The following is a 27279-nucleotide window of genomic DNA, read 5'->3' on the forward strand; positions in this document are numbered from 1 at the left end:
GGGAGGAGATTAGATTTTTGAAAAGAGCAAAGTTTTCAAGTGTTTGCGGAAGGATTGGAGGGAGCTTGAATTTCTGAGCGGGGATGAGAGATTGTTCCAGAGTTCTAGGAGAGACATGATTTTTTCTGTTTCGGCCCCCCAAATCTGGAACTTACTTCCACTTAATCTAAGAGAAGAAAAACTATTGAACAAATTTAAAAGTCTCCTAAAGAGCTGGCTTTTTAAAGACGCTTTTTAATAGATCAATCTTACTATATTTTAGGGTAGGATGAGGAGGTTACTGAAATACGTGGGTATGTGTCTCCCATCCTGTGTGTACTAAACCTATACCCAATTTTATTTTTTTAATATTGTAATTTAAGTTGCCCTTTTCCCTAATGTTTTATTGTCAATTAGCAGTATATGTGATATATGTGGATTTTATTATTTTATCTGATTTTTATCTGATGTAAATCACATTGAAATGAGATTTTGCGATCTAATCAAAGAATTTATTAAACTTGAAACTGAGGTGCTTCCCGAATCATAAGTATCAATGAATAATAAAAGTCCCCTTAACTTTTTTGTCAAGTCTGGTCATTTGCTGAAATGTACAGTAATAAGATGACATGCTGATGGGTGCAACCACCTCCCTATGTTACAGAAAGTGGTGTTGCATGGAGACAGGGACAGATGGACAATGGCACATGAATAGACAGAAACAGACCATCCTGATTTCATTTACTGGTTCTGAACATCTCATCCTCTCCTCCAGTTTCTGCACTGATTTCCTTTACTTAGATCACATTCACTAACCAAAATTCTGAACATCCAGTTGGAGACCTGGGATTTATTCAGAACAAGGTCTCTGAACCTCGCTCCTGGTAATTTAAGAAATCTGAATTATAATTACTAAGAAATAAAAATATATCTGAAAATCTCTAGTAACAGTTACTGTCTATGTGAAAATTCAGGCTCAGAAACAACAAAGCAATCAATCTACCATCAAAGATAGAAGCAAACAAAGAAGCAGATAATCAGAGAAATAAGCCTTTAATCAAATCCTGGGAGCTTTTCAAGGATTTGATTAAAGGACTATTTCCCTGACGATCTGTTTCTTTGTTTTCTTCCATCCTATGTGAAAAGTTAGAAATATTTCACAGCACATATCAAGGATTTTTTAAATAAAAGAATTCTTGGCTTACCGCTCATGGTATCAGTATCCTCCTCTTCTCCCTCTAGCTGGTCACTGACAGAAGTTTCTTCAATTTTCAGGATCTCTAATTTGGGTTCAGAAGTGTAACTTTGACTGCCTGTAAAAAGAATGGTGTGAGAGATTCAGGTTTTTTTGCCTAAGACTGCAGTTATGCCACTAGGCAGCATAGGGCGTCATACAAATTGGAGAAAACTACCTGTCCCAGAATGCCCTGAGCTTTGCAGCTCAGAGCTGATATCCATTTAGAAAGTAATGTAGCCCTACTGAGTTAGAGGAGCGGGACTCGGGCAGAGAGGAAGTTATATAACTAGCTCAGAAGCTTCCCTAGCTATGGGCTGACAAGGAACCCTGGGAAGATGTGGAATTGTGAGTAAGGATGTCCAGGTGAGACAACTGATAGCTAGGTTAAAATAAGCCAGTATTCTGTAGTGAATAAACTGTTTGAAGCTTGGCAGAGATTGACCACAGCCATAGACTGGAATTAATAAGTATATGAGCCTGCTAGAGTAACTGATATCATATGAAGTGAAACCCCTGAGTCTGTGAAGGAACAGGCTCAGGAATTGTGAACAATAAAGCTTTTATTGTACCTTCCAATTGTATCTGCCTGGGTGTTTGTGCAAGAGTGGGCACAGGGTCTAGGAAAACCCAGACTGGACTCTGCCACATATGGTATTTTTGCCTGGTTTTTAGCTTCTGCTGCAGAGAAACTGAACTCAGGTACCTTCTGTGTTTGTGACCTCTACATTGTAATAGTGGTCTTCATTGCAAGGCCCATGAGTCAATGACAGACTGTAGAGACCTTTTCGGAGGTCTGTTCTACAGTCTGGGATTCCATCCCTGCAGCTGCTCTTTCACTCTTCGGGCTGCCAGCAGAAAGAGTGAGGTAAACACTACTTATGGTGGCCCAGAAGCTTTTCTTCTGCTACTGCTTCCTGTCCCCGTAAAGGCGGAAAGCAGTAGCAGAGAGAAAGCTTCTGGGCTGCCGAAGGCATCATGTTTACTTCACTCAAGCTGCTGGTAGCCTGAAGAGTGCAACTGCCTTAACCAATCCCGTGAAGGGGAGGAATGCAAGGGGGGTAACAGGGAGATCACAGAGGGGTGGTTTTTTAGAAAGATGCTGGACCATGGGAATGGGGAGGTAAAAAAAGAAAGAGATGCCTGACTACGGTAGGGAAGAGGAGGAGGAGAGAAGAAAGAGACCAGACCACAAGAAGGGGAAAGGGAAGGAGAGAGATGTCAGAGGAAGGCGGGCCTGCTGGCTGGCTGGAGGACCCGTCCGTCCAGCCATCTATTAAGGTTAGAGGGAATCCGGGGGGGGGGGGGGTTTGAGGGGGGTTGTGGGGGTCCAGGGGTGTGTAGAGGGGGATCCAGGGTAGGTGGGTGCGTGGTCAGGGGAAGGGAGTTCAGAGGTTGGGGAGGTTGTCCAGCAGGAGGGATTGGCACCCTCCTGCCGATGATTGCGCGGGGGTGGGTTGTCTGGAAGGAGGGATTGGGCACCCTCCTGCCCATGATCGCACAGGGGTGGGATTGTCTAGCAGGAGAGATTGGGCATCTTTCCTGCTGGGATAGATTTGTGGGGGATCGTGGCAGGAGAGATTAGGCATCTCTCCTGCCGTGATTGTTACCTGTGCGGGGGGAACGGGTTGCCTGGGCCGCTGAGCTAATCGTGGCAGCCGCGATCAGCTCAGTGGCCCGATTCAGAACTTATACCTCTTTTGACTTGGTCTAAGCCAAAACATATAAGTTCTGTCTGGCAACCTGTCAAACCTTTTTGGTTATGGCTGCCAGATGACTAAGTCTAGGTCGGCCCACTTCCCTCCCTATCCACTCCTCCAAAAATGCCCCTTTTCACTCTGGGCATCCAGAGGCAGGGAAAAGGCCTAAGCTGATTTTAAATACATCTAAAACCAGTTTTGATTATCAGTACTTGGATAATCTGTCTTTCTGATCATCCAAGTACCGACTTAGGCCGCTTTTTGGATGCTTTTAAAATTTTTTATTAAGAGCCCCATATGTTATATTCATAACTGATTGACATACTAACTTCATAATACCCACTGATCGAAGTATATCTAGTCTGTGTTTACAGGATTAAATTTTTTAATAACAACCACACCTGATGTAAATTTTTGACCTTTGCAGCTGCTCCTCTAAGTTTCTTTTTTACCATTCTCCTCATTTTATCATAGTCTGCTTTTTTAAGGTTATATGCTATTGGTTGGATTTCTTGTGTGAACTTACTCCATGGATTCTAATCATGTTATGATCACAGTTATCACAGTGATCATAACATGTAATAATCAGTGTCCTCATCACCATTACCTCCTGCACCAATTCATACACTCTACTAAGAATTAGGTCTAGAATTGCTTCGCCTCTTGTCCGTTTCCTAAACCAGTTGCTCCATAAAGCAAGCTTCATCAAAGAATTTTATCACCTTAGCATGCCCTGATGTTATTGAATCATTCTGCCTCACTCCCATCCCTACTGCTATCAATGTGGTCTTTCCTGCTTTCTTCTATCCTGGTGCTCATTATTCATCCTGGTCCTAGTGAGGGCCATCTTTCATCTTTCCTCTAGCCTCTTCCAGTAAGATCATCATGCTTGCCTCTCTCCAGCTGGCAACACTGCATTGTTCACAAAGACTAAAATCTACAAGCTGCTGGATGGAAGGAAAGTTTAGCATCTTGGAGCAGCACCAAGAGAGGTCAGAGAAAGTGAGAGAAACAAGGAAGATTATAAAAACTGATAGAAGATAAGAGACAGTAAGTGTTGATAGATGATGAAGGGAAAAGAGACAGAGAGACATAGCAAAATTCTGGGGAAAGCAAGAGAAAGAAAAGGAATGAGAGGCAAAAAGGCAGATCTAATAAGGAAAGGAGAAAAGTAGAAATAAGGGCCTCATAATAAAGGCTTGAAGCAGGAACATTGATTATAACACCTCATTATAACAGTGCCTGGGCCACAGTAGTTGTCTTTCTTGTAGCAAATGTTTACATTATCCCATGTCTCGCTTTAATCTAAGATACATCACCTGCTTCCTGCTGTTCCTCAGAAGTGCCTATGGTGGTCAGATTTCCTCTTTCCTCAGATTCCTGAGGCTCAGTCTTGAATCTCTCTTGCTCAAATCGGATTAAAATGTCAGGCTTGACATTATGGGAGCCTGTTACATGTAAAAGATATTACAATATGTTTATTTATTTATTTATTGGGATTTATTAACCACCTTTATGAAGAGATTCATCCAAGACAGTGTACAGTGGGTATAATTCAACATAAACTTACAATTTTATTAACCATAACAGTAGTAAAAAGAACAAATATAAACATAAATATGATGAATGAAGTAACGTCAAAATCAGTAAATTGAAACTTAATAGGACTATCATAAAACAGTTTCAAACATAGAGAGATATAATACAATGACAGCATAACACTTATGAAATACCCAATAAGCACAAATCAGAACATTCAAATAACATAGATATGATACTAGTGCTGTTCTACATATCATATAGCCAAGGAGCCAAATGCAGATATTAGATGGGGACAAGATGGGTGATTGAAAGATTAGGTCCTTACCTGGATAATCTTTTTTTCCTGTTAATCTTCTCAGGAGTCCATGTGTTAGGTGATCAATCCATTGCTGTGAACTAGCTTTGCAGAAATGTATTAAACAGCTTTCAGTACCTCCCTCAGTTCATTCCAAAGCAATCAATCTCTACTGGATTAGAACAGAAAGAAGGAGGGGTACGAGGAACTTCCCAGCAACTTAGAGAAAGAAAAATTGTTAACAGGAATTTATAACATAGCAACAATAATGAACCAACCTGCTATGTGCAACAATCACTAACACCAAAAGGAGCCAGAGGCTGAGCAATTCACTTACTTATACAGGATTTCTTTATGCTTAGTCATCTGGTTACAGAAGAAAAACTCCAGGCCTGAAATCTAGAAATATCTGAAGCAGAAAGCAGGCAAAACAGGATATACTGAGGGCGGGCAATACAGACTCCTTTGAAGATTAACAGAAAAAAAAAAAAGATTATCCAGGTAAGGGCCTAAAATTTCATTCTGTTACATCTACTCAGGAATCTATATGTTAGGTGACTTAACAAAGCAATGGCCGACATATAGGATGAGACAGAAGAGCCTGCCTGTAAGACCGAGGACCCGAATGTAGCATCCTCTTGAGCCACTACATTCACTCTTTAAAACCTTGTAAAGGTATGAAGAGTAGACCAAGCAGCTGCTCTATAAATCTCTGTAGGAGGAACTGCCCGAGATTCCACCCATGAAGCTATGATACTCTTGGTTGAGTGTGCCTTGAAAGAAACTAGTAGCTGCTTGCAACAGGTGATGTCGCTAAAATTGTCTGTAGTACCTGAAGATTGGAGGGTGGCCAATAAGAACATAAGAATTGCCATCAAGTCCAATGATCCGCACACGCGGAGGCCCCGCCAGGTGTACCCTGGCATAGTTTTAGTCCCCATATCACTGTATGCTTCTCAAGGGAGATGTGCATCTAATTTACCCTTACCCGTGTCACTATGTGCCACTCTAGTTTACCTTTAAATCCTAGAATGGTAGATTCTGCAATTACTTCCTCTGGGAGAGCATTCCAGGTATCCACCACTCGCTGCGTGAAACAGAACTTCCTGATATTCATTCTGGACCTGTCCCCCCTCAGCTTCAGTCTATGTCCTCTTGTCCATGTCACACTGGACATTGTAAATAACTGCTTTCCCTGCTCCATTTTGTCAAATCCTTTCAGTATTTTGAAAATCTCGATCAGATCCCCTCGCAGTCTCCTCTTCTTTAAGGGAAAATTGGACGCACATCTTCTTGCAGGACACATTGAGGGATACGTGTGACTAATGTATGCATCAGGGTACACCTGGCTGAGCCTTCGCGTGTGTGGATCACCGGACTGGATGGACCCCAGGTCTGATCCGGTGCAGGCATTTCTTATGTTCTTAACAAACCCAGTCTCCTAAGTCATTCCTCGTAGTCCAGGTTCTCCATATCTTTCACTAGCTTCGTCGCTCGTCTCTGCACCCTCTCTAGCAGTTTTATATCCTTCTTAAGGTATGGAGACCAATGCTGGACACAGTATTCCAGGTGTGGTCTGACCATGGCTCTGTAGAGCGGTATTATAACTTTCTCTGATCTACTCGTAATTCCCTTCTTTATCATGCCTAGCATTTTATTTGCTTTCTTCGCCACTGCTGCACATTGCGCTGACGGTTTCAGGGTCCTATCTATCAGTACACCCAGGTCCTTTTCCTGTTCGGTCTTTCCCAGAGTTACACCCGACATACTATACTTGTGATCTTTATTTTTTCTGCCTAAATGCATCACTTTGCATTTTTCCACATTAAAATTCATCTGCCATTTATCTGCCCACTTCTCCAATTGATTCAAGTCACTCTGGAGTTCCTCGCTGTCCTTCTGCAATCTGATTGCCCGGCATAGTTTTGTGTCGTCTGCAAACTTGATGATTTCACTGGATGTTCCTTCTTCCAGGTCATTTATGAAAATATTAAATAAGATGGGTCCAAGTACCAAGTCCTGGGGTACACCACTAATCACTTTTTCCCATTCTGAGAACTTCCCATTTATGCCCACTCTCTGTTTTCTGTTCTCTAGCCATTTGCCTATCCAAATTAGTATATCTCCCTCTATTCCATGGCCTTGTAATTTCCTGAGAAATCTTACATGTGGAACCTTGTCGAACGCTTTCTGAAAGTCCAAGTATACAATATCCACCGGTTCTCCACTATCAATTTGTCTGTTCACTGTCTCAAAAAATTGAAGTAGGTTTGTCAAACATGATTTCCCTTTGTTACGTCGATCTTTAAAAAGGGCTCCAGGGAAGATACGGGAAATTACAGACCGGTAAGCCTCACTTTGGTGCCAGGCAAAATGGTAGAAATGATTATAAAAAATAAAATTGTGGAACACGTAGACAAACATGATTTAATGAGACGGAGTCAGCATGGGTTCAGCTGAGGGAGATCTTGCCTCACAAATTTGCTTGACTTCTTTAAAGGTGTGAATAAACATGTGGAAAAAGGTGAACTGGTTGATATAATGTATCTAGATTTTCAGAAAGCTTTTGATGAAGAGGCTCCTGAGAAAATTAAAAAGTCATGGGATAGGTGGCAAAGTTCAGTTGTGGATTAGGAATTGGTTATTGGATAGAAAACAGAAGGTAGGGTTAAATGGTCATTTTTCTCAATGGAAGAAAGTAAACAGTAGAGTGCCAGAGGGGACTGTACTGGGACCAGAACTATTTAACTTATTTATAAATGATCTGGAAATTGGAATGACGAGTGAGGTGATTAAATTTGTAAATGACACTAAACTGTTCAAAGTTCTTAAAACGCATGCGGATTGTGAAAAATTGCAAGCGGACTTTAGGAAATTGGAAGACTGGACGTCCAAGTGGCAGATGAAATTTAATGTCGACAAATGCAAAGTGATGCACATTGGGAAGAATAACCTGAAGCACAGTTACTGGATGCTATGGTCCACCTTGGGGGTTAGTGCCTAAGAAAAGGATCTGGATGTCATCGTACATAATACGATGAAACCTTCCGCCCAATGTGTGGCGGCGGCCAAAAAAGCAAACAGGATGCTGAGAATTATTTAAAAAGGGATGGTTAACAAAACTAAGAATGTCATAATGCCCCTGAATCAATCCATGGTGCGACCTTATTTGTAGTATTGCGTTCAATTCTGATCTCTTTATCTCAAGAAAGATATAGTGGCGCTAAAAAAGGTTCAAAGAAGAGCGACCAAGATGGTAAAGGGAATGGAATTCTTCTCATATGAGGAAAGACTAAAACAGTTAGGGCTCTTCAGCTTGGAAAAGAGACGACTGAGGGGAGATATGATTGAAGTCTACAAAATCCTGAGTGGAGTAGAATGGGTACAAGTGTATCAATTTTTCACTCTTGTCAAAAATTACAAAGACTAGGGGGACACTTGATGAAGTTACAGGGAAATAATCTTAAAACCAATAGGAGGAAATTTTTTTCACTCAGAGAATAGTTAAGCTCTGGAACACATTGCCAGAAGATGTGGTAAGAGCGGATAGCGTAGCTGGTTTTAAGAAAGGTTTGGACAATTTCCTGGAGGAAAAGTCATGGAGGAAATGTCCATTAAAAAAAACATGGTGGAAGCCACTGTTTGCCCTGTATCGGTAGCATAGAATATTGCTTCTCCTTGGGTTTTGGCCAGGAACTAGTGACCTGGATTGGCCACTGAGAATGGGCTACTGGGCTTGATGGACCATTGGTCTGACCCAGTAAGACTATTCTTATGTTCTTATGAATGGTAGGAGGGACAACAATAACCTGTACTCTCTCCTTGGGGTCGATGCAGCCTGTTCTCTGGCAGAGACTTAGGGCACCTATCCATCACAGTGGCCATGAAATTGTCTAGGCCCTTACCAAAAAACATCTGCCCCTTAAAAAGGCAGTTTGCTTAAGGTTGCCTTGGATGCTGAGTCACCAGCCCACTGCCTGATCCACAGCATTCTATGAGGAAATACATACGCTGATACCTTGCCCTTGACCCTGATAAGCTGATAAGATCACATAGGGTGTCTGCCACATAATCCACCCCTTCTAGCACCAGCTGGGGGCAGATGTCCTCCTCTGCAGATGGATACCGCCTATCAAAGTTATCTAAGCAGTTTACAATCAGGTACTCAAGCATTTTCCCTGTCTGTCCCGGTGGGCTCACAGTCTATCTAATGTACCTGGGACAATGAAGGATTGAATTACTTGCCTAGGGTCACAAGGAGCAACACAGCATTTGAACCCAGAACCTCAGGGTACTCTAACTACTACGCCACTCCTTCCTAATAATGGGGATGATACATGGGGTACTGCTGATAGTATTCAACTTACCAATCAAGATGCCTTCCCTCTCTAATCTAAACAGTTCCCCAATTCACAGTATGAAAATAAAATGATCAGTACATTGGAGTTGTCGAGCCTTCACCTGTCTCTCACATGCAGGACACAGACCACATGCAGGACACAGACCATACAAATCAGTCCGGCAACGGACTCCATTCCCCCATGCTGGATTTGGCTACACTTCTTTGTCTCTCGCTATTTGCTGGCGGACCATTCAAGTCTGTCTAGCATCAGGCTCAGCTCCCACTATTCTTGCCTAAGCTAAAACCTCAACAGCTAGGTGTTGTCAATTTACCCTCTAGGTCAGGGGTGTCCAATGCCGGTCCTCGAGGGCCGCAATCCAGTCAGGTTTTCAGGATTTCCCCAATGAATATGCATTGAAAGCAGTGCATGCACATAGATCTCATGCATATTCATTGGGGAAATCCTGAAAACCCGACTGGATTGCGGCCCTCGAGGACCGACATTGGACACCCCTGCTCTAGGTCAATGACTCATTTCAATGCCAGAGAGCCACTGGCAGCTCCCACAGATCCCTAAGATGTCTCCCGATGTTCTAGTGGTTTTTGTTTACTTTAGAAACCCTGGGGAGTCATTAGGAAAATGAAAGCCTGAAATCTCTCTGCAGGAGAATCTGTCTGGTTTGGAGAGATCTGAATGCTGCAGACAGAGCTCTGGGAATCACAGTCAATCCAATGCCTCACCTCAGTTATTATCAGGAACAGCAAAATGTGAAGATTCTATCATCACAAGTATCAGAGCCCTGTCCCATAAGGAAGTCAAGAGGGGACAGAGCCTTGGAGAGAAGAAGCATGCATTTCATTTCCCTCCATCTATTCCACACCTTAATATAAAGTCCTCAAAGATTAGACCAAAATAAGACACTTACAGAAAGCATTTTCTTCTCTAACCTTTTACATTCTCAGCCATGTTTAGTCTTATACCTCTTTTAAAATAGATCCCAGTTCCCTTCACTTCTCACATTTTATTAATTACCGTTCTTTATCATCATTAAAGTTCTTTATCTGAAAAATTTCCTGCCCAAATTTGCCTCATGGCTCCACTGAATCTTACCCCCTCCTTTACTAACGCGTAGCATGGGTTTTAGCACTGGCAGCAGCGGTAACTGCTCCGATGCTCATAGGAATTCTATGAATGTCGGAGCAGTTATCACCGCTGCCGGAGCTAAAACCCGCACTAGTAAAGGAGGGGGGATAATTGTTCACTACCTCTTCTTGTACTGGAGTGTTGAGTATTTATTATTATTGAGAAAAAACTGGTATTCCTTAACTGGTATTTTGATCTCCTCATACTCTTTGGCTCATACTAAAAGTTTATGTCAGTTCTCTTTAACTTTAATACAGACTTACAGTATAGTAACCAAAAAATGAATGAGTTGCATTGCATGCAACTCATACAAATCAATCAATTAATATTAAAATGCATTAGTGTAAATTGCATTACATACTGTAATTTACACTAATCCACCAGCAATACAAAAACTCCATTCAAACTGCATCCTATTTGTTAGTCATGTTCCCTCCATAACAGAAAAGCCTCCTCATCACCACCATTTCTTTTAACAATACAGATTTCTCAGCCCTATGACATGCTTGAGTACCTGATTGTTAAACCGAATAGATAACCTTGATAGGCGGTATATAAAAACTTAATAATAATAATAACCAGGGAAGAAAAGGGTACATCAAGGAAGATAAACAAATTGCAGACAAACTAAATTCCTTCTTTGCGTCCGTCTTTACGAAGGAGGACACCGCAACAATACCAAAAGCAGTGAAAGTGTTTAGAGGAATAATAGAAGACAGCCTCACCACAGTTGAAGTGAACTTGGAACAGATATACTACCAGATCGACAAACTTAAAAGTGACAAATCCCCTGGACCGGATGGAATTCATCCGAGAGTCTTAAAGGAGTTGAAGGTTGAAATCGGAGAGTTATTGCAAAAACTTGCCAACCTGACAATCAAAACTGGACAAATACCAGACGACTGGAAGATAGCAAACGTCACGCCAATTTTCAAAAAAGGATCGAGAGGAGAACCGGGCAACTACAGACCTGTAAGCCTTACGTCTGTCCCTGGAAAGATAGTTGAAGCACTGATCAAGGATAGCATAGTGCGGCACTTGGATACACATGACTTGCTGAAACCCAGTCAACATGGCTTCAGGAAAGGGAAATCATGTTTAACGAATTTACTTCAATTTTTTGAGACCGTGAACGAACAAATTGATAGCGGAAAGCCGGTGGACATAATATACTTGGACTTCCAGAAAGCGTTCGACAAAGTTCCACATGAAAGACTTCTCAGGAAACTACAAAGCCATGGAATAGAGGGAGATATACAAAGATGGATAGGCAAATGGCTGGAAAACAGAAAGCAGAGAGTAGGCATAAATGGGAAGTTCTCCGACTGGGAGAAAGTGACTAGTGGTGTACCCCAGGGCTCGGTACTTGGGCCGATCCTATTCAATATTTATATTAATGACCTGGAAGAAGGAATATCTAGTGAGATCAGACCCCACTTGGAATACTGCGTCCAACACTGGTCCCCCAAACTAAAGAAGGATATAAAACTGCTGGAGAGTGTGCAGAGGCGAGCAACAAAGCTAATAATGGGTATGGAGAAACTGGAATACAAAGATCGACTCACAAGACTGGGATTGTTCTCCCTTGAGAAAAGGAGACTGCGAGGGGATATGATCGAGACCTTCAAAATACTGAAAGGAATTGACAAAATAGAGCAGAAAAAACTATTTACATTGTCCACTTGCACACGTATAAGAGGACACGAAATGAAACTGAGGGGAGACAAATTCAAGACGAATATCAGGAAGTTCTGTTTCACGCAGAGAGTGGTGGACACCTGGAATGCTCTCCCTGAAGAGGTTATTGCACAATCGACCGTCCTAGGATTTAAAAGCAAACTAGATGCACATCTCCTTATGAGAGGCATAGAAGGATATGGGTGACTACAAATTATGCCAGGTGTACACCTGGGAGGACCTCCGCGTGTGCGGATCGCCGGACTTGATGGACTGAAGGTCTGATACGGAGATGGCGCATCTTATGTTCTTATAATTAGGATGAAGAGTTTTGCAGGTCTGATCCCACCTCTGTCAGCTTCCTCCTCCATCTCCAGGGCAGCCCACTCCATCCAAAGTAGGGAAAAACACAATGAGAAGAAGAGGATGATGACCTTTTATCCCTCCAGCATTAAATTACTGAATGGTCCAAGCTGACCTTAGTAAAGATGTACAGGAGGAATTTTATACTTACTTGTTACAGGAGGGTGAATCAGTTCAGATGTCTCAAATTCAAGAGGATGCATGAAGGTGAGATCTTCCTCTTGCTTAACACTCAGTGAGAACACAGACGTTACAATAGGAAGGCCTGTGATGAGGAAACACATTTACAATGATTCACCAAGGATATAATAATACTAAGAAATACATTTTAGGTCTCCAAATGTTTGATGTCAAGGACCCATCTCCCATGATCTGAAAAATGTAGAGCCCTTTAAATCCTAAACATTTACTTACCCTTCATGGGGTCATGCAGGTTTCCTTTTTCTTCCCACTCAAAGTGTTGAGTGAAATATTTCTCATCTTCCTTTTTAATCTTAAATATAACATCAGGATTAACAATTGAGTAACCTGTTAATAAGAAGGAGGAAAATGACATTTAATTATATATAGAAACCCTATGGAGGTACCATTTGTTTCCTGTTCTGAAGCAGTGCATGAAAGTATGCACAGAGAAGTGTGTGTGTGTGGAAGGGGTGTTTGACTATTTGTCTGACAAAGCATGGAGAGAAAAGGCATCTTAAATCTTAGAGATTTGCTAGTGTAGTCATTTCTCTTCATGGTCCTCCTAGATAGAGGAATTGCAGATGTTATTCTTCTTGGTGACACTTGCTACCATCCGAAGGGGGTGACACATTGTACAGTACAGTTGACTAGAGTGTAGCTAACATGTACTCATACAGACTTTTAATTCTCAGCAAGAAATCTAAGTGATAAATCCTCCTTCTGATCTTCTGTACCAAAAACTTGTTCTATTATAGCAGGAGTTCTTGGGACACACCAACCACTCTGGTTTTCAAGATATCCACAATGGATATGCATAAGATAGATTTGCATACAATGGAGGCAGAGCATGAAAATTTATCTCACGCATATTCATTGTGGATCTAGTTGGTCATATATGAAGCCTCTATTTTAAGGTTTTTCGCTGGCTCCTGTTGGAACATGGTACCTGAAACCTGTGATTTTTCAACCACTAATTCCCTAATGAGATGATATGTTTACCTCGTGACATGAGGATCCCATGAACCTCCTTGATGACTTTCTGATAAAGCTCCTTCTGCTGTTCTCCTAGAATGTTCCACTCCACTTCCCAGAAATAAGCAGCGACATCCTTGAATGTGACCAATGTCTGGAAAAGGAAATAAGACACCCTCAACCACAGTTTCACTTTGTTTAATAGACTGTTATATGAGCTCTGTCAGCGAGATCAGATTGCATCAAGCAACAGGAATGATGGAAGACAACAATGCCAGTGGTGTCCACATAATTCTTTATTCAAAAACACTCTTGATGTCTCAACACGTTTCATCATAAACCACCTGCCGCAGGAGGCTAAAAGTGGACATAAAACATAAGAAAAGCAAAAAACACATGCAAAATAAAAATAATATAACAAGAAGATAAATATCACTAGTCCAAAACTTAACCACCATACAGATATAACCATTTTTAAAAACAAGAAAATAAAATTAAACCATTTATAAATAAAGACTTGTATAAACATAATCTATATAATAAAATGCTAAGCGCGCTTGCGCACTCTTACCACGTGCTTCCCTGATCCCTGATCTGTTGGGCTGTGGCCGGCAAGAGTGCGGATGTGCGCTTACAAAGTTCGATGCATCACTGCCGAAGTTGACATCGAGCGGCTTTTCAACCCCCCCAGCACTGCCGCCGCTGCACCTTTTCAAACCCTCCCCCCAGCACTGCCGCCATCGTTGGTAAGTTTTTAAAGTCAATGCAGGCGGCATACTTCACGGCCGACGACTTTTCAAACCTCCCCAGCACCGCCGCCGCTGTACCTTTTCAAACCCTCCACCCCCCAGCACTGCCGCCATCGTTGGTAAGTTTGTTTTTTTTAAAGCCTGGTGGTCCAGCAGTATCCCTCCCTCGCTAGACAGCTCTCGCGGCTGCCAACACTGGAGGGAGCTTTGTTGTTAAGGCCTGGCTTCTTCGGGCAGCAGTAGCATTTACAATTCGCTGCTGTTGCCGGCTTCAGGCCTTCCTCTCTGGCGGGTCCTACCTACTTCCTGTTTTCATGAAGACAGGACCCGCCAGAGAGGAAGACCTGAAGCTGGCAACAGCAATGAATTGTGAATGTTGCTGCTGCTGCCGCCTGATGAAGTTCAAGGAGGAAAGGGAGCAGAGGGGGAGAGAATGACTTGGAGGGAAGAAGAGATGGCAGGGCATGGAGGAAAGGAGGAAGGTATGCCAGACCAAGGGAAAAGGAAGGAGGAAAGGAAGGAGTACATGCCATATGGAACAGAGAGAGAGAGAGAGGGCGGACACTGGATGGAAAAAGAAGAGAGGGCAGTGAATGGAAGGGGCAAGACAGAGGGTGAACAGTAGATAGAAGGGGTAGAGAGAGGGAGACAGACACTGAATGGAAGTGTGGGGGAGAGGAGGAACAGCTGCTGAATGGAAGTCTGAGGGACAGGGGGAGCAGACGTTGGAAGGAAGTGGGGAGGAGAAAGAAAAAAGGGCACATGTGAGGGAAGAGGATAGAGTTAGAAATAAAGATAGACAGACAGGGGGCCAGGGAGAAACACAGACAGAAAGAATGATAGACAGCGTCCAAGGAGAGAGAGACAAATTGAAAAAAACAACCAGACAGACATCTACTCTAGCACCTGTTAATGTAACGGGCTAAAACACTAGTTTATACATAAAGGGAATAATTTATATAAGACATCTATGCAAAAAAATGATGAATTTAAGATATAATATCAATATTATCAACCAAAACTTGACCCTACCTGGCCTTCCAACTATCATCCTGTCTCCCTCCTTCCCTTCTTATCCAATCTACTTCCAACATGTTGTTCACTGCTATTGCCTTGATTTTCTTTCATCTCAAGCTATCTATCCTTGATCCACTTCAATTGGGCTTTCACCCTCTTTATTCTACAGAAACTGCCCTTATGAAAGTCTCCAATGACCTGCTCCTGGCCAAATCCAAAAGCCTCTAATCTAATCTAATCTAATCTGACACAACATTTCTAATACCATTTTGTTCAAGGTGATTTACATCAAAAAGAAGCCATAATAATTCTTTTTTTAAGTCAATGTTTATTTATTGAAATAGTTTCAAAATAGAACAAGAGATATTACAGTAAACTGATTGATGGTGAACCACAAAATCTGATAACAGAAAAATCAGTACAGGATTAACAAATCTTAGTAAACATCAATCAAGTTAAGCATAATCAGCATTCATCATATAGTCAAACAAAAAGGGAGAAGGGGAAAGAGGGAATAGAAAGAAGAAAAAGGGTATCAGAGAGAGGAAAAAGAGAGATGGAGACATTGGCGTACCTAGCATATGTAATAATAAACTCAATAACAGTTGATGCTGTGATGTCCTATCAATAATAATAAAAGGCTAAGCGTGCATGCGCTTTTCAAAGAGCGTGATTCCTGGTGGCATGAGGTGTGCCTCCGTGCCGAATTCGATTTTCGAACACGGAGGCAGGCCAGAACACGGAGACACTCCCCCCTCGCCGTCACTCATCGCCAGAGTCTGCTGCTGATTCGAAGGGGGAGGGGGGCACAGGCACACCTGCCAGGATCTTCTCACCCTCCTCACCCGCCCGCCGCGGCTCCTCTCTCAAACCGCACCAGGTGGGGATCGAGAGAGGAGCTGCGGCGTCGGCTTTCAAGTGAAACACGGGCGGGCGGGTGGCCCGCAGACAGGAGGCTGCCGAAGCCAGAAACGAAGCTTCCCGGGGGGGGGGGGGGAACGGCATGGCAACCGACGGCGAGGAGGGAGTGGGAGCAGGCCGCAGAGGCTGTCGGTGCCTGCAGGCCGCGGTGGCTTTAGGCAGATGTCGGTGGAGGTAAGGGTTGCTGCTGGACATGGGAAGAGGTGCTGATGGACGGGGGGGGCAAAAAAAGGAAGGGAGGCCTACTGCTGGACAGGGGGAACAGAAAAGAGGTACTGCTGGACAGGGGAAGAGGTGCTGATGGACGGGGGGGGCAAAAAAAGGAAGGGAGGCCTACTGCTGGACAGGGGGAACAGAAAAGAGGTACTGCTGGACAGGGGAAGAGGTGCTGATGGACGGGGGGGGGGCAAAAAAGGAAGGGAGGCCTACTGCTGGACAGGGGGAGCAGAAAAGAGGTACTGCTGGACAGGGGAAGAGGTGCTGATGGACCGGGGGGGGGGGCAAAAAAAGGAAGGGAGGCCTACTGCTGGACAGGGGGAACAGAAAAGAGGTACTGCTGGACAGGGGAAGAGGTGCTGATGGACCGGGGGGGGGGGAAAGGAAGGGAGGCCTACTGCTGGACAGGGGGAGCAGGAAAGAGGTGCTGCTGGACAGGGGGGGGAGTTAAAACAAAGGGAGAAGGGCTGCTGCTGGATAAGGGGACCAGTGAAGGGGGTGGTGGTGGACACAGGGGAAGAAAAAGGAAGGGAGAATGGACAGGGGGAGCAGGCAAGGGGTGGTGGTGGACAGCCGAGGAAAAAGAAAGACAGAAATACAGAAAGAGAGAGAGAGAAAGAAAGAAATACACACACATATTCTAGCACCTGTTAATGTAACGGGCTTAAAGACTAGTAATGTAATATAAGGACAGCATAGGCTATTAAATAACTCAAAATGAAGGAAAAAGCCTCAGAAAAGGGCCCTCCCACCTCCACCAAAGTGGTTTGTTAAAGGTGATTGAGTGGTCACCTCATTGGCAAAAAAACTTTCAATGTGATAATAGACTTATGCTATACTTCACTACTGAAAAACAAAAGATAGAAGAAAAACTTTTCAACTTATCTTCAGCTGATCGATACACCAACGGTGGCCAGCGTTTCACAAATCATAAGTTGTGGTACGCAGCCTATGCCTGCTAGGTGTGTCCCTAGTGCAGAGCCCAGTTTAAAGGCCAACCCTTTCCCCAGTGTTACAGATAAACCTTTTTTTGATTCTCCTGATGCTATTTTTCCCTTGCTCTCTAGAGGGAGTCAGAGAGCACGAGTGCAGAGCGCCCATCCCCCTCTCAGGCCCAGGGTTGCTGATAGGAAATACTTTCCACCTGAGGGTTGGGGGTGGGGCTGCAAACTAGTTGCCCAGAGAGGAAAGCTCCTGGGAAGTCAGTTAAAGGGAAGGGAGGCACAGGACAGGGAGGAGAGCTCAGGGCTGGGAGATACTGATGGCAGTTCTCCACTGGAATCTATGGAGCTGATGGAAGCCGGAGAAGAATCTGCTTTGAAGGAGAATGAAGCACCTCAAGCCATGGAAATTGACCCGGATCCATCTGCTGCTCCAGTGAGGGAGATTCTGCCAATGGAAGTTTGCTTCCTGGAAGGCAAGTCGCTTGAGGAATAAATGTGAGTAGCTGTGACCTTATTATATGAAGGACTTCCATAGTTATGCATTGCCCTGTGGGAGCTTTAGTAATCAAGAGCTCCAGAAGATTGAAAGACTTTTGTGAAGGTTTTTTTTCTTTGTGTTTCTCTTTCATGAGAAAGGACTGTATCCAGCCCAGGTAGTGGGGGTTCGCCTCACGTATTTTGTGGTGGGATTGTGGGCCTTTTTGGCAGTATATCACCACGTGAAGCGCACTGCCTGCCCAGTATTCAAGCTGCTGGGATAGTCACAGCCGTAGCTCTGACTAGTGCTGCAATAGTCAGGTTTAAAGACTGTTGGTGTTTGGAATGTGTTGTTTTTCATTGCTTGGAAATAAGAATGGGCTGAAGCCAATAGCCTGAGTTTGGAAAGACTGGAACTTTTGAACATTTCCACTTTTTGGACAGTTTGCTGTTTTGTGTTTTTTCCTTTTTACTGTTTTGGGACTATTTGCTAATCGCAGAAATATCCTGACAAGGTTTATGTTTACTACCAGTGCAAGAATAAACCCTGATTTTGATTTAAGCAACTACATTTACCTTGTGTGCCAGTATTTTTCTTCCACTAATTTTCCTTGTGCAGCCCACCGCGGCTCACAAGAGCACAACTCCCGTGTCCCAGCCGCTCAGGGCCCATTGTCCTGAGTCGGTTGGTGACAACGTGAGACGATTTTTGGCGTCCCATTTGAGAGAGGTCTGATCGGTCGGGATACACCCTGAGGCAGCTGATTTGTAAGGGCCCTTTTCTGAGGCTTTTTCCTTCATTTTGAGTTATTTAGTAGCCCATGCTGTCCTTATATACACTACAGCATCAACTATTATTCAAAGTGTTTATTATTTCATACATTGTCTTTTCATGATATCTGAGTCATTTGTGGTACCTAGCATATGTAACACCCGAGGCCCATCATTTATTGACACCCCCCCATCTATATAAAAAATATGATTTTTAGTAACAATCCACATATCACACAAGAGTGTACCTAGGAAAAGGCAGCATCTTAAACACTGCAGTGAGCACTAGAACACCAACACATACATTGTAAAACTACACAAGCCAGATCCCGCACAGTCAATTGATCCTGCAGTCAATGCCATCTGAAGACTATGTCCTTTTCATACACACAGAACAGAGATACACCCTTGTCCGATATAGAATAATCACAAACTAAAAATAGAAATATGTAGACAAAAGTTAAACTGAACTGCCAAGAAACCAGACTCTGCATACAATGCAACATCACAAAAACAGTGACACATGTTCCCTAATACTGTGCAAAATATAAAGACAGTAGATGTAAATTTGAAAAAACTAATACATAACAATCACCACTTTACAAATTAACAAATAATAAGAAAATACAATTTTATTGGACTAATCCATTTTTCAATTAGCTTTCAGAGGTCAAATCTTTCTTCAGAACAGTACAGTATACTGCTGTTATGGTATCCTGTCCTAACCTGAGGAAAGAGGTTTAGTCCAAAAAATTGCCTTATTTCCATTTCCTATTTATAAACATTTATCAATACAGTTACAATACTACTTGATTCTAAGTAAAGCAACAAAAAAATCTTTCTACCTTTTGTTGTTTCTGCTTTAATCATCTTCTCTTTGCTCTCTTCTTTCTATACAGCGTTTGTCCTCTCTCCCTTCCATGCAACATCTGCCCTCTCTTTGCCCCTTCCATTCAGCTTCTGCCCTCTCTCTCTCCCCTCCACACTCTCTCTTCCCCTTCCATCTACTGTCCACCCTCTCTCTCTTCCATATGGCATCTTCCCTCTTTCAATATCCCTTCAATAAACTGTATATCCTGTGTCCCTTCTCTCCTTTGCACATGATTCATTTCAGCTTCACCCCCTCTCCATTTTTCTGTCTCCATCCCCTCCCCTATGCTTTGGCATCTCTCTCTTTCTCTTCTCCTTTCTTTCCTTCCTTCCCACTCCACACCATGGTCTAGTATCTCTTTGGCATCTCTCTCTTTCTCTTCTCCTTTCTTTCCTTCCTTTCTACTCCACACCACGGTCTAGTATCTCCTTCCCTTCCCTCCCCCCATGCCATGGCATCTCTTCCTCCCTCTCCATGGTCTGGTATCTCCTTTCCTTTTTTCCTTTACCTCCCTCCCATGGACTTAGCATCTCTGGTTCCTCTCCCTTGTCTTCCTTCTCCCTCCTTCCCTCTCTCTCCCCAATTGGGTGCTGCTGCAGCAGCATTTCTCTCCTCCCCTTCCCTGTGCAGCAGCAGCATTTCTCCCCCCTTCCCTGTGCAACAGTAGCAGCATTTCTCTTTCCCTTGCCTGTGCAGCATTTCTACCCCCCTTGCCTGTGCAGCATTTCTACCCCCTTCCCTATGCAGCAGCAGCATTTCTCCCCCCCTTACCTGTGCAGCAGCAGCATTTTTTCCCCCTTGCCTGTGCAGCATTTCTCCCACCTTCCCTGTGCAGCAGCAGCAACATTTCTACGCCCCCCCCCCCTTCTCTGTGCAGCAGCAACATTTCTCTTCTCTGCCCAGCATTTCTGGCCAGTTCCCCTGCTCAAAACTGATCCGTGGCTGCGTCAGAAGCCTTTTCTCTTGATGTCGTGATGTCAGAAGAAACGCTTCTGATGCAGCCGCGGATTGCGCGAGAAGCCGATGCCCGCGGCTTTGAGCAGGTGAGCTGGCCAGAATCTGAACAACTGTTGGAGTGAGCACCCAGACACCCCTGTTTACTGCCGCTGCTGCTGGTTAAGGAAAGCAGCAGTGGCACAATAGGGAGGGTGGCCAGCTGTGCACACCCTTGGGGCGTGCACCCGGGGTGGACTGCCACCCTCCACCTCCCTTTGGTACGCCATTGGATGGAGGTTAGGCATTAGAATAGTGTAGGTAGAGCTTTAGAGATTTCCAATTATCTTGAAAACGATAACTATTCAGTTTTTAGCTAGATAAGCCTCGAATCGGTAAGTTTGGCAAACTAAATTCCACCACTGAGGGTGAGAGGCTTTGGCCAGGTTCTTCCAAGAACTAAGAAGGACCTTGAGAGCTAAAGCCAGGAGGACATCAAACAGAAAGCACAGTTACTTACCGTAACAGGTGTTATCCAGGGACAGCAGGCATATATTCTCACACATGGGTGACGTCATCTACGGAGCCCCAGCGCGGACAGCTTTTCAAGCAAACTTGCTAGAAGTTTCAAGTTTGCACACTGCACCACGCATGTGCTAGCCTTCTCGCCCACTAGAGGGCGCATCTCCACCTCGTGGTCCTCAGTTCCATATCAATCAAAGAAGCCATCCCCGGGGAGGCGGGCGGGTTGTGAGAATATATGCCTGCTGTCCCTGGATAACACCTGTTACGGTAAGTAACTGTGCTTTATCCCAGGACAAGCAGGCATGATATTCTCACACATGGGTGACCTCCAAGCCAACCCAACAAAAAGGGCAGGTGGGAGGATGGCAATTCATGAAAACAGGTTACGTAACACCGACTGGCCAAACCGGCCGTCACTCCTGGACAAAGAGTCCAGACAGTAGTGGGAGGTGAACGTATGAACCGAAGACCAGGTGGCAGCTTTACATATGTCCTCCATAGGAGTAGAACGGAGGAAAGCAATCGAAGCTGCCATCGCCCGGACCTTGTGCCCCGTAACTCGACCCGAGAGCGGGAGACCAGCCTGAGCGTAGCAAAAAGAGATACAAGCAGCTAACCAGTTGGACAAGGTACGCTTGGAAACCGGATGTCCTACCCGATTAGGATCAAAGGACAAAAACAGTTGAGGAACCTTCCGATGAGACTTAGTACGTTGGAGATAAAAAGCCAACGCCCTCTTACAGTCAAGCGAGTGAAGCGCCGTCTCACCAGGATGAGAATGGGGCTTCGGAAAAAATACCGGAAGAACAATGGACTGATTGAGGTGGAAATCAGACACAACCTTAGGCAAAAATTTGGGATGGGTGCGAAGAACCACCTTGTCATGATGAAACACAGTGAAAGGAGGATCCGCAACCAAAGCCTGTAGCTCGCTAATCCGCCGAGCGGACGTGAGCGCAATCAAAAAGACCACTTTCCAAGTAAGAAACTTAAGAAGAGCTTTATCGATAGGCTCAAAAGGTGGTTTCATCAGTTGAGCCAAGACCACATTAAGATCCCACACCACAGGAGGAGGCTTGAGAGGAGGATGAACATTCATAAGACCCCTCATGAAACGAGAAACCAGAGGATGCAGAGAGAGGGAACGACCCTCGAGATGTTGATGGAAAGCAGCAATGGCACTAAGATGCACTCGAATGGAAGTCGTCTTCAGACCAGAATTCGACAGATGCAACAGATATTCCAGCACCGAAGACACAGGAACCGAACTCGGGTCCAGGTGGTTCGAGGAGCACCAGGATGAAAATCTGGTCCACTTCTGGGAATAACAAAGCCTAGTCGAGACCTTCCGAGAGGCCTCCAAAATTTCCCGTACTGACTGGGAAACAGGAACCGAAGTCAAGGGGAAAGGAACCAAGCCGTCAGATGTAAAGACTGAAGATTGGGATGTAACAGCGAACCCCGACTCTGAGACAGCAGAGAGGGAAAGACAGGCAGAAGCAGAGGCTCCCTGACACTGAGTTGAAGAAGCAGGGAGAACCAGTGCTGTCTTGGCCAACGAGGCGCAATGAGAATCATAGTAGCTTTGGTCGATTTTAGATGAACCAGCGTTCTCAAAATCAGAGGAAAAGGAGGGAACGCATAAAGGAACCTCCCCTCCCAGTCGAGAAGAAACGCATCGGCCTCGAGACGGTCCCGGGAGTACATCCGAGAACAGTAGAGGGGTAGTTTGTGAGTCTCGGGTGAAGCAAACAGATCCACCTGAGGAGTCCCCCAGCGGTCGAAGACCTCGCGTAGAACCCGGGAGTTCAGCGACCACTCGTGCGGCTGGAGAAGACAACTGAGTTTGTCTGCCAGACAATTCAGCTCCCCCTGAATGTAAACCGCCCGCAAGAAGATGTTCTGAGAGACGGCCCATGTCCAAAGGCGCAGGGTTTCCTGGCACAGAGGCCAAGAGCCCGTCCCCCCTTGCTTGTTTACGTAATACATGGCCACCTGGTTGTCTGTCCGAACGAGAACCACTTGATCGCGCAGGAGGTGACCGAAGGTCCGAGCAGCCAGATAAATGGCACGAAGCTCCAACACGTTGATGTGACACCGACGATCCGCGGCCGACCATAGGCCTTGCGTTCGTAAACCGTCTAGATGAGCCCCCCACGCATACTCCGAAGAGTCCGTCGTCAGGACCTTGCGATGCAGAGGGACGCGAAAGAGCAAACCCCCGGACAGATTGGTAGAGTTGGTCCACCAACGGAGCGAGCGTCTGAAAGACGGAGTCACAGTCAAACGTCGAGATACTGGGTCGCGGTCCTGACGCCATTGCGAGGCCAAGGTCCACTGGGGAATCCTCAGATGCAACCGGGCAAATGGGGTCACTTGGACTGTCGATGCCATGTGCCCCAAAAGCACCATCATGCGTTGAGCCGACACTACCTGCAGATGCGAAACCTGCCGGCCCAAGCGAAGCAGTGCCTCCAGCCGTGGAGAAGGGAGGAAGGCACGTAGGAGAACAGTGTCCAGTACGGCTCCTATAAACTGGAGTGATTGAGTCGGGCGCAAGTGAGACTTGGGAAAGTTCACCTCGAACCCTAGACCCTGAAGAAGCGTGATAGTCTGTTGGGTCGCTGAAATAACTCCTTCCCTTGTCGGGGCCTTGATCAGCCAATCGTCCAGATAGGGAAAGACCTGCAACCCCCGGGAGCGCAGAGCAGCCGCGACCACCACCATACATTTCGTGAACACCCGAGGGGACGAAGCCAGACCGAAGGGTAGTACACGGTACTGCAGGTGCAAGTCCCCGACCTGAAATCTTAAAAACTTCCGAAAGTCGGGATGCACCGGAACATGGGTGTACGCTTCCTTCAAATCTAGGGAGCACATCCAGTCCCCCTCGTCCAATAGAGGATACAGAATCGGAAGCGATAACATACGGAACTTCTCCCTGACCAGGAACTTGTTGAGCTTCCGGAGGTCCAAAATGGGGCGCAAGTCCCCGGTCTTCTTTGGGACCAAAAAGTAACGGGAATAAAATCCCCGGCCCTGCTGATCGAGAGGCACCAATTCGACCGCCCGGAGGCTCAACAAGGCCCTGGCTTCTTCTCGGAGAAGGGCCAACTGGCTCCGATTGGACGGGCACGCCCCGGGAGGCATGTCTGTAGGCTGCCTGGAGAAGTTTAACGAATAGCCCTCTGAGACGGTCCGGAGCACCCATGCGTCCGACGTAATCCCTGACCAAGCCTTGGCAAAAGCCTTGAGCCGACCCCCGATGGGGAGGGGGTTGGGCGACCTCGCGGCGGGGGCCAGCCCCCGGCCGCTCATCCCGTCAAAAGGACGGCGCCGGCTTGGATGCCCCCTGCGCAGCGGGCTTGGAGGGCCCCCCTCTACCCTGTTGGGTTGGGCGTCGGGGAGGAGGTCTCGAAAAGGCCGGTGTCGATTTTTGAGGATACCGCCTAGGTGGCTGTTTAAATGGCCTCTGAGGTGACGGCTTAGGCTTCGGGCGAACCAGAGACGCCAAAGAGCGCTCTTGGTCAGAAAGCCTCTTGGTAGCCGCCTCTAGGGAGTCGTCGAATAACTCCGACCCGACGCAGGGTAGATTGGCCAATCGCTCCTGTAGGTTGGGGTCCATCTCGAGGGTCCGTAGCCACGCCAGCCGGCGCATGGCCACCGCACAAGCCGATACCCTCGAGGCCAACTCAAAAGCGTCATATACCGCATGAAACAGATAGAATCGTAGTTGGGACAGGTTCGACGCAAAAGTGGCAAACCTATCCCTGTGAGAGTCCGGGATCACCCCCTGAAAATCTGGCAGATCCTTGACCATAGATCTGAGGTAGGAAGAATAGGCGAAAGCATAGTTGAGGACCCTCGTGGCCATCTGGGAATTAGCATACAGACGACGGCCGAATTTATCGAGGGTCCGACCCTCTCTCCCAGGGGGGACAGCAGCCGAGACTCTAGAAGGCTGCGAACGCTTAAGAGCCGACTCCACCAGGAGCGATTGGTGGGAGAGTTGCCCCTTGTCAAACCCCTTAGGGGGAAGAGTCCGGTATTTGGATTCCATCTTGGTGGGCACTACCGCCACTGTAAGAGGGGTCTCAAGGTTCCGCAGCAAGGTCTGAAGGAGGACCTTGTTAAGCGGGAGGCGGGGAGATTCCCGCTGAGGGGCAGGAGAATCCTGTTCCTCCAAAAATTCTTTGGTATAGTGAGACCCTGCCGACAGGTCCACCCCCAAAGCCTTCGCCATGTCATGGACAAACTTTGAAAAAGAGGATGTCCGTGCAGGCGGAGAGGGTGACCGAGACTTCTCAACGGAGCCGAAGGGAGAGGCCTGGCGAGAATACCCGAACTGCCCCCCGGACCCCGAACCCCAGGAGGCACGATCTCGTGACCTCGAAGGGGTCGGGGACACAGTCCGCCGAAGAGACCCTCTGGGGGAACCCCCCGGGGTACGGGGTATGGAGGCCCGTCCCTTCCGCCTCGGCGAGGAGGCACGGGAACTCTCCCGGATCGGGGACCGTAAGAGATCGGGGTTGTCGAGGCGGAGTTCCTCGACACGCAAAGCCCCGCCCTCGGGCGGCGTCGAGCGATGACTCCTCAGAGGCGAGGCTCGAGACCGCTTGGCCTTTTTGAGGCGGTGCTTCGCCCGAGGCTTGCTCGAGGGCGATGAACCCCGTGAAGACCTCGGGGACGAGGACGAGGAGATCCGGCGTACCCGGCGCTGCTTGTCTCGAGACCGCACACTGACCTCAGGCTGTCTCACCGAGGTCGGATCCGAGGGAAGCGTCGAGGTCGAGGCCGAGGGAGCTTCGGCCGCTGAAAGGCCGGTGCCCGAGGCCGAGGTCGCCAACTGCGGGGCCGCCGAGACCGAAGTCGAGGCCGAAGCCTGCTGCAAGGTCTCAATGGCCCCGGAGAGCTCCGAGGAAATTAAAGCGCGAAGCAATTCCTGGAACGCCGGGATCGTGAGACCCGGAGGCAACACCTGGGGGCGCTCCGCAGAGGGCGACCTCGGTTTCGAGTATTCCCTCGGGGCTAACCCCTTCGACACCTTGGACTGGGCCGAGGTCGACGGTCCCGCCGACGAAGAGCCCGAGGATGGCTTCCTGGTAGATGAAACTGAGGAAGGAAGTGGAGACTTACCCGGGGCTTGCTTCTGCGAGGCAACCGGCTTCGAGGTAGCCGCGGGGTCCGAAGTCGAGGCCGAGGTCGAGGCCGGGGCCAAAGCCGAGCTCGAGGCCTTCCCCGTCGGGGTATCGACGGCAAAGAGATCAGCCATACGGGCCTTGCGACGAGCAAGGGCCCGTTTCTGGAAGGTGGCACACTTAGGGCACGATGCTGTCGGGTGATGGGGCCCCAAACACCTTAGGCAGCACCTGTGAGGGTCAGTGATGGACAAAAGCCTATCACACCTACCACACTTCTTAAATCCCGTTACGGGCCGGGACATGGGCCCAAAACAAGGCCGGGAACAAACGAGGTTCCTCGGCCACGGCTATCGGGAGCCCCCGGAGCGAACGGAAAAGTTAAGATTTTTTTTTTTTTTTTTGAAAAAAGAAGAAAACAAGGAAAGAAAACACAAAAAACGCAGCGACCGCGTCGAAATTCCGCACACAGCCGCGGCGACAGAAGGCAATACGAGCACAAATTTATCCACAGGGCTTCTGGCTCCGCGGATGAAAATGAACTGAGGACCACGAGGTGGAGATGCGCCCTCTAGTGGGCGAGAAGGCTAGCACATGCGTGGTGCAGTGTGCAAACTTGAAACTTCTAGCAAGTTTGCTTGAAAAGCTGTCCGCGCTGGGGCTCCGTAGATGACGTCACCCATGTGTGAGAATATCATGCCTGCTTGTCCTGGGATAAAGGCATCACACAGAGAAAGGTTAAGTGAAGATGCAGAAGATTTCAATAACAACATTTGGTAAGACAATTCAATATCAATATGAAATAAGGAGCATATAGTATTCCATACAGATATCCAATATGTTTGTATTGCAGGACAAGTAAATAGGAGGTGTTTTAAGGATCCAGTATCAGTAGAACATGTCCAGCATGAACTGGAAAAGGATGGATTAATTCTATGAGATTTAATGGGGGTCCATTTTGCCCTGTGTAGGAGAAAATAAAGACTTTGTGTAAGGGAGGCAGATCTGGAACTGCGAAAGGTAGATTTCAGAATATAATCCCAATCAATATCAGAAATGGTAATGCCAAGATCTTCTTCCCATGTATGTTTCAGAGTGGAGGTTGGATTAGAGGGAATTTGTTTGAGAAGATTATAAAATTTCAAAGCTGTGTGACTTAAAAGTAAGGATTGTTTAGAGAGGGTATAAAGAGTGGGGATGTGAGTAGCAGTCATTGTATTGAGGTCAGATTTTCTAATGGAAGAGCGAAGCTGTAGCCATTGAGATAAAATTGGGAATCAGGGAGG

General features: G+C 46.3%; 1 protein-coding gene across 2 annotated transcripts in view; it reads right to left on the minus strand.

The window, feature by feature from the left end:
- The window catches only part of LOC117346629 (zinc finger protein 260-like), an 80318-nt gene that overhangs the window by 16331 nt on the left and 36708 nt on the right, over positions 1 to 27279 (minus strand). For both annotated transcript variants that reach the window (XM_033916516.1, XM_033916517.1), the window contains exons 2-6: positions 13459 to 13585; positions 12691 to 12804; positions 12428 to 12541; positions 4233 to 4361; positions 1185 to 1292 (exon numbers count right to left, since the gene is read on the minus strand). In XM_033916516.1, coding sequence (XP_033772407.1) covers positions 1185 to 1292; positions 4233 to 4361; positions 12428 to 12541; positions 12691 to 12804; positions 13459 to 13585 — 592 coding nt within the window. The remainder of the gene's footprint in view (positions 1 to 1184; positions 1293 to 4232; positions 4362 to 12427; positions 12542 to 12690; positions 12805 to 13458; positions 13586 to 27279) is intronic.

The sequence above is a fragment of the Geotrypetes seraphini genome, chromosome 12 (assembly GCF_902459505.1).
Source record: "Geotrypetes seraphini chromosome 12, aGeoSer1.1, whole genome shotgun sequence".
Lineage (NCBI taxonomy): Eukaryota > Metazoa > Chordata > Amphibia > Gymnophiona > Dermophiidae > Geotrypetes > Geotrypetes seraphini.